Genomic DNA, 18,722 nt, shown 5'->3' on the forward strand with positions numbered 1-18,722 from the left:
GCCAGTTAATACGACTTAACTCTACTTCCAATTCGGCAACGTGCTCGTTCAGCCGTAGTGTACGTCCGTTATACGTCGCCAAAGTCAATTTGCGTAGGTACCCTGCCGTCACCCGGGGATTCTTAGCACCCCCCACTGCACCGTTACCGTGGCCGGTACCATGGCCAGGAATAGTGCAGCTACCGGGAACTGGGGGCCGTGAATTTAAATTGTGCTGCATAAGGGGGGGATTTGCCGTAGTCACCACGCTTGGCATGCGGGTTGGTGACCGCAGTTCTGTGGTATAGTTATTCTCCGTGGGGCGCTGCTGCCCGCCCCCGGTGTTGTTTTGTCCCTTAGTCGCCTCCTACGACACCCACGAGAAGAAATGGGGTGGTGCAATTCTAGCCCGGCACCACACGGGACCTCGCGGGACCCTAGTAGAAATTGTCAAACAGTCAACAATATTTAAGACGAACTCAGTTCATCGCAATTTTTGAAGAAGTCTGCCTTTTCTACAACTGGCTTACCTACATGAAAAGGTGGTTTTAGCATGTCTACTATCAACTGTATAAATAAAAAATTAACTCTGCAAGCACAGCAGAAAATTTCTCAAACAGAGTAACAGAGAGAAAATCCTTAACCTAAATAAATTAATAAAGAATACAAAATTAATGCTTTAATTTCTTCTACGCGATATTTTTTACATATTTAGCAATACAGAGAAAGAGGCGATGGTGCGAGCGCTTTGTGATTACGATATTAAGTATTAAATTTAAAAATAGTTAGGATTAAAGCTATTTTATTCGAAGCATGTGCATTGTTATCAGTAGTTATTTTTCAACCATTATAATACATTTTTATTAGATTGTTATTAAAGGAATTTTGATTGGTATTCTTATTCTTCCGATGTTGTGATGTTGTAAGATGCAATGGTGATGTGAGCTTCCTTTTGACATGCCACCACACACAACCGTGTGAGGAAGCGAGACAACGTATTTCATGGCGTAGTGTCATCTCTCGCACAATGTTAATTTTCGACGTTTTAGTCTCATCTTACATTTAGTTTCAAGTGTTGAGATACAGCCTGGACTGATTGATAGACAGCGGAGCTTTAATTATTAATTGGGTAATACAACCGGGCGATACAACCCTTTGGCGAAATCCTAAAAAATCGATCCTCGTTAATTGAACTGTAAACATATACCTACTTTTTCTTTTCATGAGCTACGCTAAAACTGTAATGACAGCACGGCTAGCAAGTTGGCGCTTCGGAAAATAAGATAAAAGATTGCTGGAGCGAGATCAAAGTATGCGTGTACGTTGTGTGAGACAGAGAAGGCGATATCTTACAGCTTTTTCGAGACGTGCCAATTTACACCAGCTGTATTGTAGTTATGGCGTTATATCATACGGTTATTACAGACCTACTACATAACATTGCATCTGGCAGCATTGTACAGCAATCAATATCTAAACTTGTCACTTTTTTTCGCTTCACAGATTAAAAATCGTTGCCAAAATGAATTTTAATGAACTAACAGTATTTAATTTGTTTCTATTATAGTTCTATTGTTATTTGATCGGATCAAAGTATTGTTAGCTGTTTAATATATTGTAAAAGTATTGTTAGTCGGCGAAAAACTTAATTGAATTACTTAAAAAGTTGTTTAAATATCTTGATCTTAATTATTTGTCTGTGTTTTTTTAATGTTATTACTATTTACATCCTTTCTAATATGATAAATGTGAAAGTATTGATGTTTGGATGTTTGTTACTCAATCACGCAAAAACGGATGAACGGATTGGGATGAATTTTGGCATGCATATAGCCATTGACATGGAAAAGAACATAGGCTACCTTTTATCCCGATTTTTGAAATACTTCCCGAGGGAAAATTGAAAAGGTGTGTATAAGCTGTAAGAGGATGTATTTCCATGGAAACGAGGACCACCGAACGCTGTACACTGAAGTCCACGCAGACGGAGTCGCGGGCAACAGCAAGTAATTAAATATAGCAATGGTATTAGTTTATATCCTACACCTGATCATCTTCGTATATGGAAGATAATGGAAAATTGAATACTCGCAAGTCCATCGTGGGTTTGATATATAATGAAAAAATATATGACCTCATTTTTTTTTTGAAGCTTATTACATTCACGTAGCTTCTACTGCTGTTAAGTACCTCTTAAAAACAGACTAGCAGTTGTGGAACCGAGAAAGAGCATTACGTTGCATACATAGATTGTCTCTCTTTCACATAGAAGACAGTTTTACTCAAAATCGTGGTGGAAGTTCTCCAGGGAAATTTAAATATCTATTGAAATCAATTTTGGCTGTAATTGTACTGTTAGTAGGTACCACTTTTACAGTCACTTGGGAAATATTCGTTTACGTAATACGAAAATTAGCTGAATGTGAATTTCTATCAATGAATTTACTTCTTATTGTATTTGACAAAAAAACTATTTATTTCATCAGACAGATATCCAATTAATATTGGAAAAAAAGAAGGGGACACAGTGATTTAAAATCTCGTATGACGTCACTTACCAGTACGCTTTCTACTAGCAAGTGATGTTACTAGCCCATACTACCGTACTTAAGTGTTTTATTATCATTGTGTATTAATATTGACTGAAATTCCTTTTAAAAACAGGTTTATGCTTATTTTCCTTATTTAAAGTATTACAGTTTTTCACCGACTAACAAAAGTTCTATACATCTATCTACGTCTAAGTATGTTATTGCTGAAGAATTTTATTTACTAACTGTTATGTATTGGATGAAATCACTCACTATCGAGACTTGTCTATTGTACTATGAAATCAATAAATAGATATCATAAATGTTTGTGTTTTATTTGTGTAATAATTTTTTTATTATAAAAAAAAAACTACTCCCGCAAAAGGTGTCCTCAAATCCTGGTGTCGCGGGGGTTTTACGAACATACAAGTCACATTCACTGAGACACCCAGACTCAGTATAAACATAAATGTATCACACAAATGCTTGTCCCACGCGGGGATCGAATCCGCAACACGCAGCAAACCACTCGGCTATCCGTGCAGTCAATTAATAAGTCAACAGTTTTTGAGTTGTTTGACTTGAATGTCAGAAGTGAGTGACGTGAGCGATGAAATGAGAGAAGGGGGTGGGGCATTGATGAGACGCTAATGAATTCATATCCGTGTTGATGATCGTGATCATCGCACAAATATTTGTACTGGGTGGGAATCGAACCCAATACCTCTGGTACAGCAGTCAGAGCTACAAACCACTAGATGAACATACCAGAACGACAGTGAAAAGAGGATAGCAGCAGATACCCGCACGGAAAAATGTTACTGAGCTGTATTTAGTCAACGAATGAGCGCGGTCTTATCTAGTCCCCTGAAAAAATACTTACTTCTTATAAGTATAAAAAAAATCTAGGTAATAATATTTTTAAGTAGTCCTCTTTCATTAATTAAGCCTATTTTAGAAGATTCCGCTTCTCGTTAACCAGATAAATATATTAATACAGAACAAAAAAAAACTAAATACATAAATTGAGGAAGTGTGAGTGGGCGTGCATAAGTAATAACTTCAGTATGTGTGTATGAGTGTAAATAGTTATTCTTTGGCAGTGTGTGAGTGTGTAGTGTGTACGATTGAGGTTGTTGCAGCGACGATGCGGTGTATTTACCGGACTTTACTTAATACAATAGGCCTGTCACACATTTTCTTAAAAAAAAACAGAACTCCCGCAATATGGATTTAATCTTTGTGGATTTGGATTCAGTATAGTAGGTATACAGACCGCGTAAAAAGCAATCTTTTCAAACAATATCCCATGTTTAGATTTTACATTTTTTTTTATGAGTTTATTTTTCGAATACGTAGGTACTTAGATTTCGACAACTCACTCATATCACCTTAATACAAATAGTATTACTTTAAGAACAAAAACGTACAATCCTCATCAAATAATAAATGTTAGGTATTTGATGAGGAGGTATCATAAATGTTATAAGACCAAATTACAGCTATTTCGCGTTAAATGAAAGAAGAATCCACAAAATCGGTTCATTCCGTTCAAAGTTCAGAGGCAACAAACAAAAAAAATGATGTTCTCAATTCGTCAGTTTTTGTCGATAGATTTTTTCCTTATCGATATCATTTGAAAATAAAAAATTCGAATTCGAATAAAAAGAAATTCACCGACAGACAAAGTCACCACAACAGTCGAAAGCAACACTTGTTCACAAAAACAGTCAACACCAGCTTCATCAATAACATGATCAGCGCAGTCGCACTACAATTTCCTGTGACTTCGCCCGCCTGCACTTAGCGCCATTTCCTCCCTGACGCAATGTTCCGTACATTCAATGTACACTGTTTACTGAAACTGTCGCGATGAAAGCTTTAAATAGGTTTGTTGTAAAAGAAGAAATAGAGGTAATTATGTGTTGAGAAGAAAGGTTTTATGATTCACTTTTAAAAGGGTAAAAACGAGACTCTACAATTAAGGTCGATCGAAAGGAAAACAAAGTCCATCTCATAAACCTTGATTATTCATCATCATCCTAACCTTTTCCCAACTATGTTTGGGTCGGCTTCCAGTCTAACTGGATTCAGCTAAGTAGTGTTTTACAAGGAGCGATTGCCTATCACACCTCCTCAACCCAATTATATATTCAACATGATAGGTATCCCTTAATGAGACTGGTTTTCAGACTTTCTAGATTGACTACGTACGGAGGAACTCGTTATGACAATCATCCATCTACGGACCGACCGTGTCAAGCGCAGCTTTACCTGCATAACAGTATAAATCCCTTTCATACCTCCTATAACACCACAACCTAGTAAGACAACTAATATACTCACACACAACTAAAATGTTCCCAAAACATTGGAAGTCGGAAAACTAAACAAGCCCGCAGCCAGCCTCGTCTATTCCCGCCGACCTTACGGTAGGGTACAAGTTAAAACTGTAGGCGTCCGTGACACAGCCTCAGAATAAACAGCTGTGACCTACGAATATGAAAGCCGCGCTCAAAACTGAATACGTACAGTCAGTGAAAGTGTTTTATAGAATAGTTTAGGGAAAGAGCTGGTTTTTAAACTCCGAAGAGAAGGGGTGTTATAAGTTTAACCGCTTTTTCTGAGTGTCTTTGTCTGTTTGTGGCACTGTAGCTCCTAAACGGTGAACCGGCTTGGGTGCGGTTTAGTTTTTTTTGTTTCTATATTAAGTCACAAGGCCAGCCAGTAAGTAGATAATAATGATGGGAAAAACATTGTATCTCCTGAAGCTGTCTTTCTCGATCGACAATGAGTGCTTTCTTGCCTGCTACCTTATAGACCGGTGAAAAAAACCAGTTATCTGCCAGTGAACCCACAATAAGGCATGATTATGCATTAAATAAAATAACAACGTCACAAAACACGAACTTATATTTATAATTAGTTACAACCACCCTACGCACCCCAAAACCAAAGAAATCCGTGTCAAAGTAAAATAAATTCAAAACAACATTAAAATAATAATAAATTAGACTTGACACAAGTGTCGCGTCGCTCGTAATAAATATAAAAAAAAACATTCGCAATTTCGCTTGCGAGTGTACTCCACAAAGAATATGTCAGTTTGAATTCGTCTGTGTTAAGGGCGGTTGACACTTTCTCGTGGCGTAGTTTAAATAGATAAAATTGAATTTGGATAGCCATTTTAGTTGACATTATTGTTATATTCGGTTCGGGGCTTGCGTCGTGTCGTTTACTGTCAAATTTAATTATGAATAATGGAGTCCATTTAAGTACCTACTAAGCTAGTGTTAGCCATCAAATATTACTATTAAAAACGCTAGAAACGCTTGAAGTTTAACACAATATTTCAGCGTATTAAAGAAAAAAAAAAGATTTTTAAATTGTTTGTTATCTTGTCATGAGAAATTGTGTAGTATTTTCACTCTATTGAAACATCAGTCCGGGGAGCAAGAAAGCGACGGTAAAGGAAAGCGACGCACACATAACATTAAAAATGAAAATGAAAATAAATTACATAAAACAGTATTTTAAATTACAGGAAAGTTATTTATCAGCAGTATAAATATTCTTTTAATGCTGCCCAAATTAAAGTTATTTGACCCCGTGTGTATCAGCCCTTACTACCCTAGCATTCGTCTCGCTAGTTCAAGGCCTCGCGATACCGGCTGTGACGTCATCGCTCTTATTTGACGCCATGTTTGTTTTCGAAGCGTTTTAGGTTATATTGAGTACTGTCTGGCCTACTAACAAGAATAATTTTGGATTGTTATTTACATATGTAAGGTGAATGGGAAATGAGTTTTAGACTTAATTAAGAAGATATTTAATTATATGACTGCACGGATCGTGGATGTGGACTATTAAGCAATGTGTCGCGGGTTTGAACCCCACGTAGGACAAGCATTGGTAATGATTGAATCTCTGTTTTTGAGCATATGATTTTAATTTTTGTGAAGCTTTCGCGACGCAAGGATTTAATTCCTTAGTGCGAGCAACGTAAGCCCCTTTTCCTTAGTAATTATAGCATAATACTTTTAGACAGAAATTTACAATAATAAAATAAAAAAATTAATTATAATTATTGTGTCCGATGTGTCATTAGACTGGTTTGGAGATGAACAATGATAAAACATAATAAAGAAACACAATCTCACATGTTCATAATTTTATTAGTCCGATACTAAATATACTATACAATAAACATTATTAATTTGACATTCCATTATCGAAACATTCATATACTCAATATGAAAAATACTTGTAAAATAATATTAAAATCTAGTTCATGCGATGAAAATATCAGTATAAAATATCTTGAAGCATGGAGATCTGTAGCCAGCCGATCTTTACGTGTCTGTTATCAGAAGAAAAAAATATTTTAGTTTAATAGCTATAAAATAATTAATATATTTAAAAAATCTTAAATCCTAAGTTTTAAAATGTCACTCCATTAAAATTTAATCAAAATCGGTCTAGCCCTTTTTATAGTTGTAAATTGCGTTGTCATCGGCTTTGAAGCTACCCTGAAAATTTCAACCTGCTAGCTTATCGAGAAGTGCCTCAAATTGACTAACAAACAAATCCAACCAGAACGACAAACAAACAAGAAAAGTGAGTGTATAAAAACGTGGGAAAATAAATGAGCTTTTCATTTATACCAATCAAGGTATAGATGAAAAACTTGATATGGAATATGGAACACGGAACATAAAATCAAGATAAAAATCCTAAGTTTGGTTATCAACTATACGTGTACCAAGTTTCGTCTAAATCCGTTCAGTGGTTTTTGTATGAAAGAGGAACAAACATCCATACATACAAACTTTCGCGTGTATCCGAAGCAGGCTAGTCGGGCCCCCTACGTATCCTTTTCTTTCCGTGATGAATCGCTAATGCCTTCAACCCACATCGAGGGCACGGCGAGGGGTTATATCTTACTTCCACCGACTATCATCATCTCGGGCCCCTTCTACTGCTTGAGTCAGAGTCACGGGACCGCTCGCGCATGCTACTACTGGTACCTGGTGTTAGCTGGGCACGCTGGTGGAGGAGCTCTTGCTCATGAGCTTGGCGACCATCTCCTGCACGCGCTTCATCTCCTCCAGCTGCGTCGTCAGCTGGTACAGGCGGTTCTCACGCTCTAGCACTGTCTTCTCTAGCTGTTTTATGGTCTATGGGAAACAAGGAGATAATACAAACATTAAAAGAAGCCTGAAATGGGATAGTGTAGCAGCTATACTATCTTTTTTCAATTAATATATTTACTGCACGGATAGCTGAGTGGTTAAGGGCACCCCGCAAAACCTACTAACCGCGACGTATCGCGGGTTTGATCCCCGCGTAGCACAAGCATTTGTGTGATCTAAAAACACTTGTCCTCAGGCTGGGTGTCTATATATGTGACTTGAATATTTGTGAAAGAAAACCCCGCGGACAAGAATTCATTTAAATTGGGAGTCGTTTTTTAAGATATTTATTATATAGGAAATGTAATTGACGGTGATAATAATATAAAAAAAATATTTTTATACATAAAAATCAATAAAATTATTGAGGTATCTAAAAATAAAAAAGTAATAAAGACACAAACAAATATGGCTACACACTAAAAACATTCCCAAAGCTACAAGATATTATTATAATCTAGTGTTATGTACTAGTACTCACCGAGTCCCTCTGCTCGATCTCCTTCCGTAGCGCGGCGTCGTGTGCGGCGGCCTCCTCTAGTTTCTTGTCGCGTTGCTTCACTCGCTCCTCAAACTTTATCAGGACGCCCGCTAGCTCACCGTTCTTGTTTGTCTATTAACAGATTATTGTTTAAAATTTAGTAAATGTGTCATTATTATAGTGTTTTTAAATGGAAGGGGTTAGCCAATTTTTATTATCATTTAATTGTCTTTGCTGTGAAAAAAAATAGAAGATTATTTTTTTTAACTCCCTCATAGTTATATTCGGAAACGGGTCATACGCTGATAAACCTGCGAAGCTGTGCTAAAGCCTCATACAATAGTTAAAGACCATGTTTCTGGGGTTTTCCCTGAAATGGATGATTAATGCCCCATTCTCCGACCCCAAATCTTGGTTTTTGTATTAATTAAACCATTTTAAAATACTCTTGGAGTAATTAAATGTCGTTATATTTAATTATACTAACCTGTTGTTCTAGTTTCTTCTGTACCGCTCTTGTATCAGCTTCGGCTACTTTCAATCTCTCCTCGAATTCCCGCTCGCGAGTTTTCATCTCGTTATCTAGACCCTAAAGGAATAAAAAAATATTTAAATACACGATAAATAAAAAATAAAACATGTTTTACACAAGACCATTACAAATATCTTGATAATGATGATTTTCTTTTCGTATTCTTTTAGGTTAGTTACCTCAGAACTTCGGACTGGATATTTCGATTATGTTGATATTTATTTTATTTAACATTAAATATCTGTCATTTGGTCGCATAAAAAAATCCTCAGGTACGGCAAAGCAGTTTTTAAATTTACAATCAGTTCCAATGTTTTTTTTTTACTATAAAAATATTCTTTGACTACGGTATAAATACATACAGCCAATTCAGCACGGAACTCCTTGTGTAGATTCTCCTTCTGATGTTCCTTGTCAAGTTTCTCGGCCGCCAGCTTCGCTCTGAACCCTCGTAGAGTAGTTTCAGCATCTTCCAACTGTTTATGTAAGTCTTCTATCGTTTTCTTGTGCCTATAATATTATTTATTATTAGCTATTAGTGTCCCACAAAGTAAAGCAGCAGACGACTAAAATCAGCATCTAAAAATAAGTTTCAAAATTTTACAAAAACATACAAAACTAATATAAATTATAATATTTAGTAATTTAAATAACAATATTTATCTTAAATATATTTAAATAATATACAAAAATCAAAAATAAAAAGATAATTATGCATCGGCCGGGAATCGAACCCGGGCCGCCCGCGTGGCAGGCGAGCATTCTACCACTGAACCACCGATGCTTACACGATCAACATGGAATTGCAGGTCCATTTACAGCAATAAAATGTATTTTTGTGAGAGTAGATAATGGTTAGGTTATTAACCTACTTGTAATACAATCTCGCATAGCAACTGATTACGAAATGAATGTTCGCGATAATTTGCGGTTTAGAATTTGTTATAAGTAGTTCATTAGGCACGTTTTGTTTTTGTATTATTAAATATGTTCTCAATCTTGCTTTTTCCGCATTATTGATAGGCAGAAGACAATTCATTTTAAGAGAATAGTTGAGTTTTTTTTTTTGGATTTATTTATATTTGAAAAAGTTTAAATCTTTTATATAAAAAGTACAAAACTATTGAAATGGTTTTTTTTTTCGGAAATTTAACATTTTTTTTTTATAACAATTTTCAACTTTCTATCAAAAATAATATAACTTTGTTAAACATTTATGTTCATAATATTGTATTACCTTTCGTTCTGCATCTGTGTGGTGTACAGAACATCCTGTTGAGACGAGTTCGTTGCTTGTAACATCGCGAGCGCATGCTGTAACGATGCCATATGCTCGCTCGCACCCTAAACATAGAAAATAAAGTTTTATTTGATAGTGAAAAACAGTGATGCTCAATGTATATCAAAAACATGTAAAATTTGTAATGATATAGTGGAAGAAAATAAACAAATGCATTTACAAACGACAAACAAAGTGTTTACACGCTTACATGTTTACACAAGTGTTGTTGTGTTTACATAAATCATGGTCGCATTTTAAAATGCCCTGTTTTTTGCCAACAACTTATTTCAAGTGAGTTGTCTTCATGAAGGAAAATTTTGTCCCATGCAAACTTCGTACAGTTGATGAACATTTTGTAGGGCCAGACCATTTTATTATTTAATAAAAAAAAAATGTAAAATTATGTCAATCTTAGATAAAACTTATAAAAGGAACATTTTAGGTGTCTCTGACCTCTGTACATTCAGTTTACTAAGAACTAAAGACTCTTTTGTAAATTAAAAAGAAATGGTTTTTGGCATTAGAAGAGCATGTATCTTACTTGTAAAGCGACTGAATGAGAATGTAGTCTTTGCTCTAAGCACGTCATTTTGTAGCCATATAACTCCATAACACTTGATGTAGCAATGTCCGCAATCTGAAAAGTTTTAATAATGGTTTGTAATAAACTTTATTTGGTACTTAAACAAGGTAAACTCTCTTTTTTTTATACCTCATTTAATTTTATATCTATATGTTTTTTTGAAGACATGTGTTTCAGAAGGCACGCTAAATTGTGGCTGTTATTCGTACATCTCACAGGTAGTCAGAAGCTTGAAAAGTCTGACAGCCAGTCTAACCAAGGGGTATTGTGTTGCCCAGGTAACTGGGTTGAGGAGGTCAGATAGGCAATCGCTCCTTGTAAAACAGTGGTACCTAGCTGAAACCGGTTAAACTCGAGAATGGCAGAACCGATTTAGCTAATTCTAGTCTTGAAATACTTAATTACATATTATAGATAAATTATAAATAGACACAACAAATGATCATGGTCATCACATAAACATTCGTCCTGGGAGGGATTTGAACCCGCGACGTCGGGTATAGCAGTGAGGGCATGTGTGGCGCACCTTCCCGTCGCGCAGCTTGTCGGCGAGCGCGGCCACGAGCGCGTCCACGGCGTGCTCCTGCTGCGGCTGCAGGCGCGCGGCGCAGCACGCGGGCTCGCCGCCGCCCTCCGCCGCCGCGCCCGGGGGGGCCGCAAGGGGACTCACGCCGCGACTCGACTCGCCGAACACCTGCACACGTGGGCGTTACTGGTACCGTGTCATTGTAACTGGGTAACAGTCTCATGGCCCATTTAGACGATGCGAGAAATATCGCGCAAGTTGTAATACATTGCGGGCGATCCTATGTCACGTTAGATACCCGAGCTGCGCGCCTGCACAATCCCTACTTAATTTATTTATTTAATATTATAAATGCGAAAGTAACTCTGTCTGTCTGTCTATCTGTCTGATACGCTTTCAGGTCTAAACCACTGAACTGATTTTAATGAAATTTGGTACAGAGATAGAGTTGACCTTGAGAAAAAACAGTTTTTATCCCGGATTTTTGAAGAGTTCTTTTGGATACGCGATATAACCGACCGAACCGAATGATATTTCTAACATTGTCTAAATGGGCATCAACTCGTTACGAAAGATACCGATGTAGAGTATGTTATGTCAAATACAGCTATTTATTCAAATTATACAAGCAAAACACTTTTCAATCGTGGAAATGTTAAAATCTACAAATCATTCTAATGTCAACCTCTTATTGAAAACCAAATTACATGTTTTTGTTGCATTTAGGTTTATTTTCTATGACTGTTCCACTGCAGATCAAAAATCTTCACCCTCTCTTCAAGTGTCTGTATCTTAAGTGTTAATATATAAAACTAGACCATTATTTAAGCTACGACACATTACCTGGTTCATCTGATCCGAAGGGAAGCAGTGATGTTTGACCAGCTGTAGTATCTGACGCCGCCGCGAACCATTACTACTCGTCAAACCAGCACACAGCAGTTTTCTAACCTATAAAGAAGATAGCAAATCAGAAAATTGGTTTAACTTATATCAGTTATAATCTAGAATGACATCACTATTAAATCATGGTCCATTGAATTAATTCAAAATATTTTTTGTGAACTATAAATTCTATTACTTAGGTGAGATGAAAATAGTGTTCATAATCAGTATATAAGCGTTATTTTACTTTATACAACGGGGCTGTTGTGGTGGAATCCAGACAACCCTATATTGTTTTAGTTGGTAAAAACCCGTATCCTATGACCCGCTGACCCACCAGCAGCTTCGTAACTGATGGTGTGCAAGCATGCGGCCTCCCAGCGGCGCCAGCGTTAGCGCAGTGCGACACCCCACTACTACGTACCTGATGGTGTGCGAGCATGCGGCCTCCCAGCGGCGCCAGCGTTAGCGCAGTGCGACACCCCACTACTACGTACCTGATGGTGTGCGAGCATGCGGCCTCCCAGCGGCGCCAGCGTTAGCGCAGTGCGACACCCCACTACTACGTACCTGATGGTGTGCGAGCATGCGGCCTCCCAGCGGCGCCAGCGTTAGCGCAGTGCGACACCCCACTACTACGTACCTGATGGTGTGCGAGCATGCGGCCTCCCAGCGGCGCCAGCGTTAGCGCAGTGCGACACCCCACTACTACGTACCTGATGGTGTGCGAGCATGCGGCCTCCCAGCGGCGCCAGCGTTAGCGCAGTGCGACACCCCACTACTACGTACCTGATGGTGTGCGAGCATGCGGCCTCCCAGCGGCGCCAGCGTTAGCGCAGTGCGACACCCCACTACTACGTACCTGATGGTGTGCGAGCATGCGGCCTCCCAGCGGCGCCAGCGTTAGCGCAGTGCGACACCCCACTACTACGTACCTGATGGTGTGCGAGCATGCGGCCTCCCAGCGGCGCCAGCGTTAGCGCAGTGCGACACCCCACTACTACGTACCTGATGGTGTGCGAGCATGCGGCCTCCCAGCGGCGCCAGCGTTAGCGCAGTGCGACACCCCACTACTACGTACCTGATGGTGTGCGAGCATGCGGCCTCCCAGCGGCGCCAGCGTTAGCGCAGTGCGACACCCCACTACTACGTACCTGATGGTGTGCGAGCATGCGGCCTCCCAGCGGCGCCAGCGTTAGCGCAGTGCGACACCCCACTACTACGTACCTGATGGTGTGCGAGCATGCGCGCCAGCGCGGCCTCCCAGCTGCGCTGCAGCGGCGCCAGGGTTAGTGCAGTACGACACCCCACTACTACGGCTTGCTGGGACGCTTCCGCACCTACTACGCCATTCTGAAATAATAAAAAAGTATTATTAATACCTACCACGTAAAAAGTGGTCACGTAAAAAAAAACGGAACACAGAATACACAGATCCCTTTTAGTTTAAAATAAAATTGTACCTTCTTACAGAAAATTTTCATATCCATATTATTATTCCTATCACTATACCCAAATGTCCCAGCTGAGAAAAAGTCTCTCCATTTTTCCACATGTGTCTCTTATGAGCACTCTTACGAGTGACCACTTCGGTAAGAAGAATTCCAGGTTATCCCGCCATGTCTTCTGGGGACATCAGTTATGTGTACCATGTTATGTGTAGTTGTGTGTTGTGTGGTACCTGCGCGGTGTGTTGCAGTACGCTGTAGAGCGTGTCCTCGAAGGCGGCGGGCGTGACCTCCTGCAACACGCGCTCCTGGGTCTCTTGGGACTCGCACAGAGCACCTATGACTTGCAACTGGAATCACAGGAACGATTTAACAATTGAAACTAAATTACATAAAGCATTTGGAGCTGTCGGCCTAAAATCAGTCATGACATTAAAATTTTACTACACATATTTAAAAAAAAAACTATAATAATGCTCTAATGACGTTTGGCTCAAATAAGAAAACCTCATTTAATATAATAAAATTATATGGGGTAAAAGGCCCGAATAATAAAAACAGCTAGAAAGAAATAAATGATAAAAAAGACGCACCCACACTCTTACGCTATACGTAATATACATACCCACTGTAAACCAGCTTTCCCGGGTTCCAACGCCGGTGGTACTATGAGACCGGGCAGGCCGTCACTTATCACCGAAATCAATTCTTGGGGAAGTCGGCCCTCATCTATAAAAAAGTAAATAATCGATTTAATTACAGGCATAACGATGCTTAATCCTAAAAAAAATAACGGACCTTTGACCGTCGATTAGGACGTTTAGGATCATTGTACACGCAGTTTTTAATACAGACTCATTGTTATATTAAATACCAGTATAATATATAACATAAAAATAAATCAATAAATAAAAAGTTCATACCTTTATATTGTGACACAATAGCAGCGAATAATTCTAGGGACTCCGGCAGACACATACGACTCGCCTCCATACACAAACAGATGAGCGCGCCGTGGTGACTTCTCATCGAGTATAAATCTGAAATAGACACAATAAATTCACTTGTATTTACCGGTAAATAAACTCACAAAATACCTATTTCTTAGTCTACTGAGAAGAGGCCTTTGTTCTCTAATATGTTAAACAGTAACAGCGACTAAAGATATGTTTTATTATTAAACTTGTCCTGTTGTGGTACTGACTGTACACGGCTGGACATAGGCCTTTCCTAAGCGGTGATAAAACATGTTAATGTCTACATTTTGTATCCAGGCCGACTTAGTTTTGAATAATAGAACTCGAATAATAGTTTTGAAAAGAGGTAGCACCTCTTTTCAAAACTATTATTAAGGTTTTAGCTGAGCCAAATCTGGATGATGGGTTATTTTGTTTATTAAATGTAACATCATAACATGTAAACATACCTAAATTAACTAAGACAGTCAGGAACTTAAGTACATTACGAAGGCAGTTTGTAGCATTCTCTGGTTCACTCATTTCGTCTGGATCCGACCTGCACAGCTCTTTCACATCCTGAGAAAAACAGGTGTAAATTAAAGAGAAATATATGAGTGATTATTATGATTGGACGCAGTTAAGTAGCGAAATGCTTGATACAGATATTGTTATGAAATGTACAATCGCTTGGTTAATCGAACAAACTTGCAAAACATAAAAATACAGTACCAAAAAAGTCTGGGCACATATGGTGACAGTGATTTCTTTAAGAACTAAGCGGTACCTTTATTCACTCTTTGGAGAATTGAGTGTATATTTAAAAGTGTGTGTATACATAAATTGCTAAATAAATAAATAATCAATTCGCATAATCAGCAAAGCAGACGTATTCAATGAAATGATATATATTATACACAACAATTAAATCCTTTGCTGTGGTACAAAGATACTGAGAATACAAATTTAGGCAACCAAAAGTTATGGTGAAGCAATCACATAGGCAAATTAAACTTTTGTTGCTCAAAAATGTTTAATAATAATTACCAATTTATAACAATACAGTTTTAGTCACATGCAAAACGTCACAAAACATACAGATGCGTACCTTTAATCCTTCTTCGAGACAAGACATGAAATGCGGGTATGTGAGCACAAACCCCTGCAGGTTGGGGTCCGTGCACAGGTCGTTGATAAACGTGTACGCGTGTAGGAGTTGAGTAGCATCTCTTTCACTGGAAAAAAATGAGCTAAGCAGTTGTAATAGCATTCATTTTTGACGCCCGACGCAAAAAGATGGGTGTTATACGTTTGTAATGTCTAAGGCCTCATAGCTCTCGAACGGATTGAACGAGTTGAATTTTGTTTGTCTTAACATTATGGTATAGCGCAGACGACATACTATCCGTGACGCACACGTGACGATTTAGTCTGTGAAAAAGGAACCTAGCAAATATGCAGTAACGCACATGTGCGCCATACAGACTTTTAGAGCGTCGCAGACTCGATCGCACAAAAGAAGTGCCGTCTGCGAGTGTTATAAGAAAGTTCGTTAAAAATCGGTCGAGTCGTTTAAAAGTTACGGGCTTGTAAGTTGGAATATTTGATTCTAAATATTTTAGTCACTTGACTTTAGAATTCGACGGTGGCTGTCTGAAGAAAAAGATAATTACTGTTGGATACTCAATGGACTTAAACAACTTGTAAGAAGTTTCTCACTGATTCTACTCCATAAGAATAACAATTTCGAACCGCGCAACTGGAGGAAATAATATTAATATTATATGGTTATAGGTATAATAGTATTAAATACTTTGCATCGTCAGATTTTCCTATAGAAACAAAGCCCTACAACCAGCATATGATCAGACCTGACGGCCTTGATGAAGGTGCGCATGGTGCAGCAGAGGTAGCTGTGCACGTCGGGCTGGCGCGTGGCCGCCGCGCCGCGCGTGGCGCCCGACAGGCACAGCAGCAGGCGGCACACCTCCACGCCGCCGTAACCACCCTCCTGCACACCGACATCACTAAATTAACTTGGATTTAGGCTATTGATGTTATGGACCTCTAAATATAACTATAACCAGAACCTATAAGTTTAAAATAATTTCAGATCAAGGTGACATTTAAACAGCAAATAGTATTGTAGGTTGCTATTAGTCAAATCACCTATTCCTTATAATTTAACATTTTAATTTAATATGTAGACAGATCAATTACCTTCAAACTTATAAGATGCACAACAAAATCCTTAGTATCCACAGTCCTCATCAATGCATATATTGCTGGCAGGTTTGCATAACACACATTGACTAACACAGTTAGTGACTTATGTCCGATGGTGCGGTGTTGTGGCTCTGTCATTGGCTGAGTGATCCATTCTGTGAGCTGCTTCATAAGACCGGCGAGGTAGGACTCTTGCCAGCTTATTTTTATACCATAGGATATTTCCTGTGACATGAAAACATAAATACTTATTTGAATAAATCATGTAGAGTTTGCCTAAAGTGTGCTGCAATGTATAAGGTGAATTATATAGGAAATATAATTATGTTGGTACTAACCTGCATAACACTAAGTAGTTTAATTTTCTTGTCATTTGATATAGAATCTGATAGTAAGCGAGCCAAAATGGGCATAAACCTGCAAGGTAAGAAAAGTATAAACAAACAGCTAAATAATATGTAGTTCTAATAACCTTTTTTCAGTTAACACCACTTCAAACCTTCCATTAAACCCATTTAACTGATGACTTGTAAGTCACCTTGTTTACTATGTTATTAAGTTAAAACGAGTAAACTGCAAAAATGTCTTTATTATTGCCTTGTATTACATTCTTGCCTTGTATTACATTTTTGATTTATTTGACGCGTGAAATGTCACCGCGTCGGTGAGTGAACTCGTACTGGCCGTCTGGTTCGGCGCTGTCGTGACTATGCCTCCGCGCCCTCGGACCCCGCACCCCCGCTGTGGTCTTGTGCGTTGTCAACACACCTTTTCCCAGCCTTTCCACTCATATATATTTATGTCCAACAACGGCATAAGCATAATCATAAAAAGGAAGTTCCATTTCATTCAGAACTTACTTATAAGTATGAGTGAGTGCATGTCTAGCACTGGGCTCTATAGCAGCGCGGGCTAACACCGCAACCCCAGCCCAGTGTGGGCCACGTCCATCGCACATCACTCTCCATAGTGAGCTGAAGAAAGCACACACTTCTGAGCGGCCAGGGGAGAAGATTGACAGGTCACATGATGAGGCAATTAACTGGAAAAAGTATAAATTTGTTAGAGCAATCAGTTGACTAGAGCAGATAACAGTACAGTTTGATGTTCTTTATTGTCTCATTCAAATTATTTCTATAGGAAGAAACACTCTTTGCAGCCATATTTTGTTTTTTGTGAGATGAAATCAGACAGAAAGGTATGTCCCCCCAAATAATAATTGGGATAAGGGCAGGTGAATGATGATGATACTTCTAGGAAGAGCAGGATATTAACATGCTGATGTTTGATTAACTTACTTGTTTATTTAATTATTGAATTGAATTACACAAAACGGGTAAAATTAACAACAAAACTTGTACATGTTTATTTTGGCTCTCGGAGCTTGAACCTGCACCCTACGAGATGCGAATCTAGCAGTTTAACCTCTGTACCAACAGTGCCACGACATGCAGGTTGCAACTTGTTCTCGTTTTCAAGTTCGATTTTAATTGAATTATAATTCTATTAGGGATTAATACGTTATAGATCTAATAACATTATAACTATCATTAATAATATAAGCAATAAGGAGATAAAACAGCAAGTAACACTTCGTTGAAACAAAACTTTTATAATGTGCAACTTTGTAGCTTCCTGTTCTTTTAAGTCACAAAAGTTGAAACTTACCCCGAGATATCTCGTCATCAAATTCACAGCAGTTTCACTATGTGTCGCTTCAAATTCACGTGCCGCGTTTACAAATGCCTTTAAATTAGAAAACTTTCCGCCTTCCGAGGCGTTACTGAAATTTTCGCTGCCGTCCACATCCATGTCCATACTTAAAGTTTCAAGCAAATTATAAATGAAATATGTCTTGTTAAACGTTTGAAAGAATGATATTACTATTTATGAACAGATATGTCCGAATGTTCGAATATATAACAACAAAACTAGTAAAAATGATAAAAAGATCTTTGATAACACCGTCAAATTCAATTTCAACTGTTTTCTACACAAATGACAGCCATTTTAACTGTTTATTAAATAGACGCTGTTGATTGGTCATTTCGGAATACCACAAAGGGACTCGTCTAGACCTCTAGAACTTTTGTGATATTTT

General features: G+C 38.3%; 1 protein-coding gene and 1 non-coding gene across 3 annotated transcripts; both read right to left on the reverse strand.

Moving 5' to 3' along the window:
* Nucleotides 1-6,664: 6,664 nt before the first annotated feature.
* On the reverse strand, nt 6,665-18,652 carry LOC113494159. Of its 2 annotated transcripts, XM_026872355.1 has the most exons (20): nt 18,290-18,652; nt 17,482-17,663; nt 16,960-17,038; nt 16,616-16,846; nt 16,267-16,406; nt 15,504-15,630; nt 14,866-14,974; nt 14,363-14,479; nt 14,065-14,168; nt 13,673-13,789; nt 13,219-13,344; nt 11,950-12,057; nt 11,107-11,274; nt 10,539-10,634; nt 9,953-10,059; nt 9,078-9,225; nt 8,671-8,772; nt 8,184-8,315; nt 7,538-7,687; nt 6,665-6,870 (listed from the first exon to the last, which is right to left on the reverse strand). In XM_026872355.1, exons 1-19 carry the CDS (start codon nt 18,437-18,439, stop codon nt 7,544-7,546), a joined length of 2,487 nt encoding a protein of 828 aa, XP_026728156.1. In that variant the 5' UTR covers nt 18,440-18,652; the 3' UTR covers nt 6,665-6,870; nt 7,538-7,543. The 2 variants fall into 2 exon arrangements, with proteins under 2 accessions (XP_026728156.1, XP_026728157.1); XM_026872356.1 differs by lacking the exons at nt 17,482-17,663; nt 18,290-18,652 and adding an exon at nt 17,121-17,399.
* Trnag-gcc lies at nt 9,429-9,499 on the reverse strand. Its single transcript has one exon. It is a non-coding gene; the product is annotated as a tRNA-Gly (tRNA).
* Nucleotides 18,653-18,722: the final 70 nt, after the last annotated feature.

The sequence above is a fragment of the Trichoplusia ni genome, chromosome 5 (genome assembly GCF_003590095.1).
Source record: "Trichoplusia ni isolate ovarian cell line Hi5 chromosome 5, tn1, whole genome shotgun sequence".
Classification (NCBI taxonomy): domain Eukaryota; kingdom Metazoa; phylum Arthropoda; class Insecta; order Lepidoptera; family Noctuidae; genus Trichoplusia; species Trichoplusia ni.

Bases quoted from the DNA above. Each gene is read 5' to 3' on its own strand.
- LOC113494159 (XM_026872355.1), bottom strand. From the start codon at position 18,439: ATGGACATGGATGTGGACGGCAGCGAAAATTTCAGTAACGCCTCGGAA. The intron at 13,345-13,672 runs GTACCACACAAC...TTATTATTTCAG, and splicing joins TACTGCAACACACCGCGCAG to AATGGCGTAGTAGGTGCGGA. The intron at 10,635-11,106 runs GTGCGCCACACA...AAAACTTTTCAG, and splicing joins ACAAGCTGCGCGACGGGAAG to ATTGCGGACATTGCTACATC.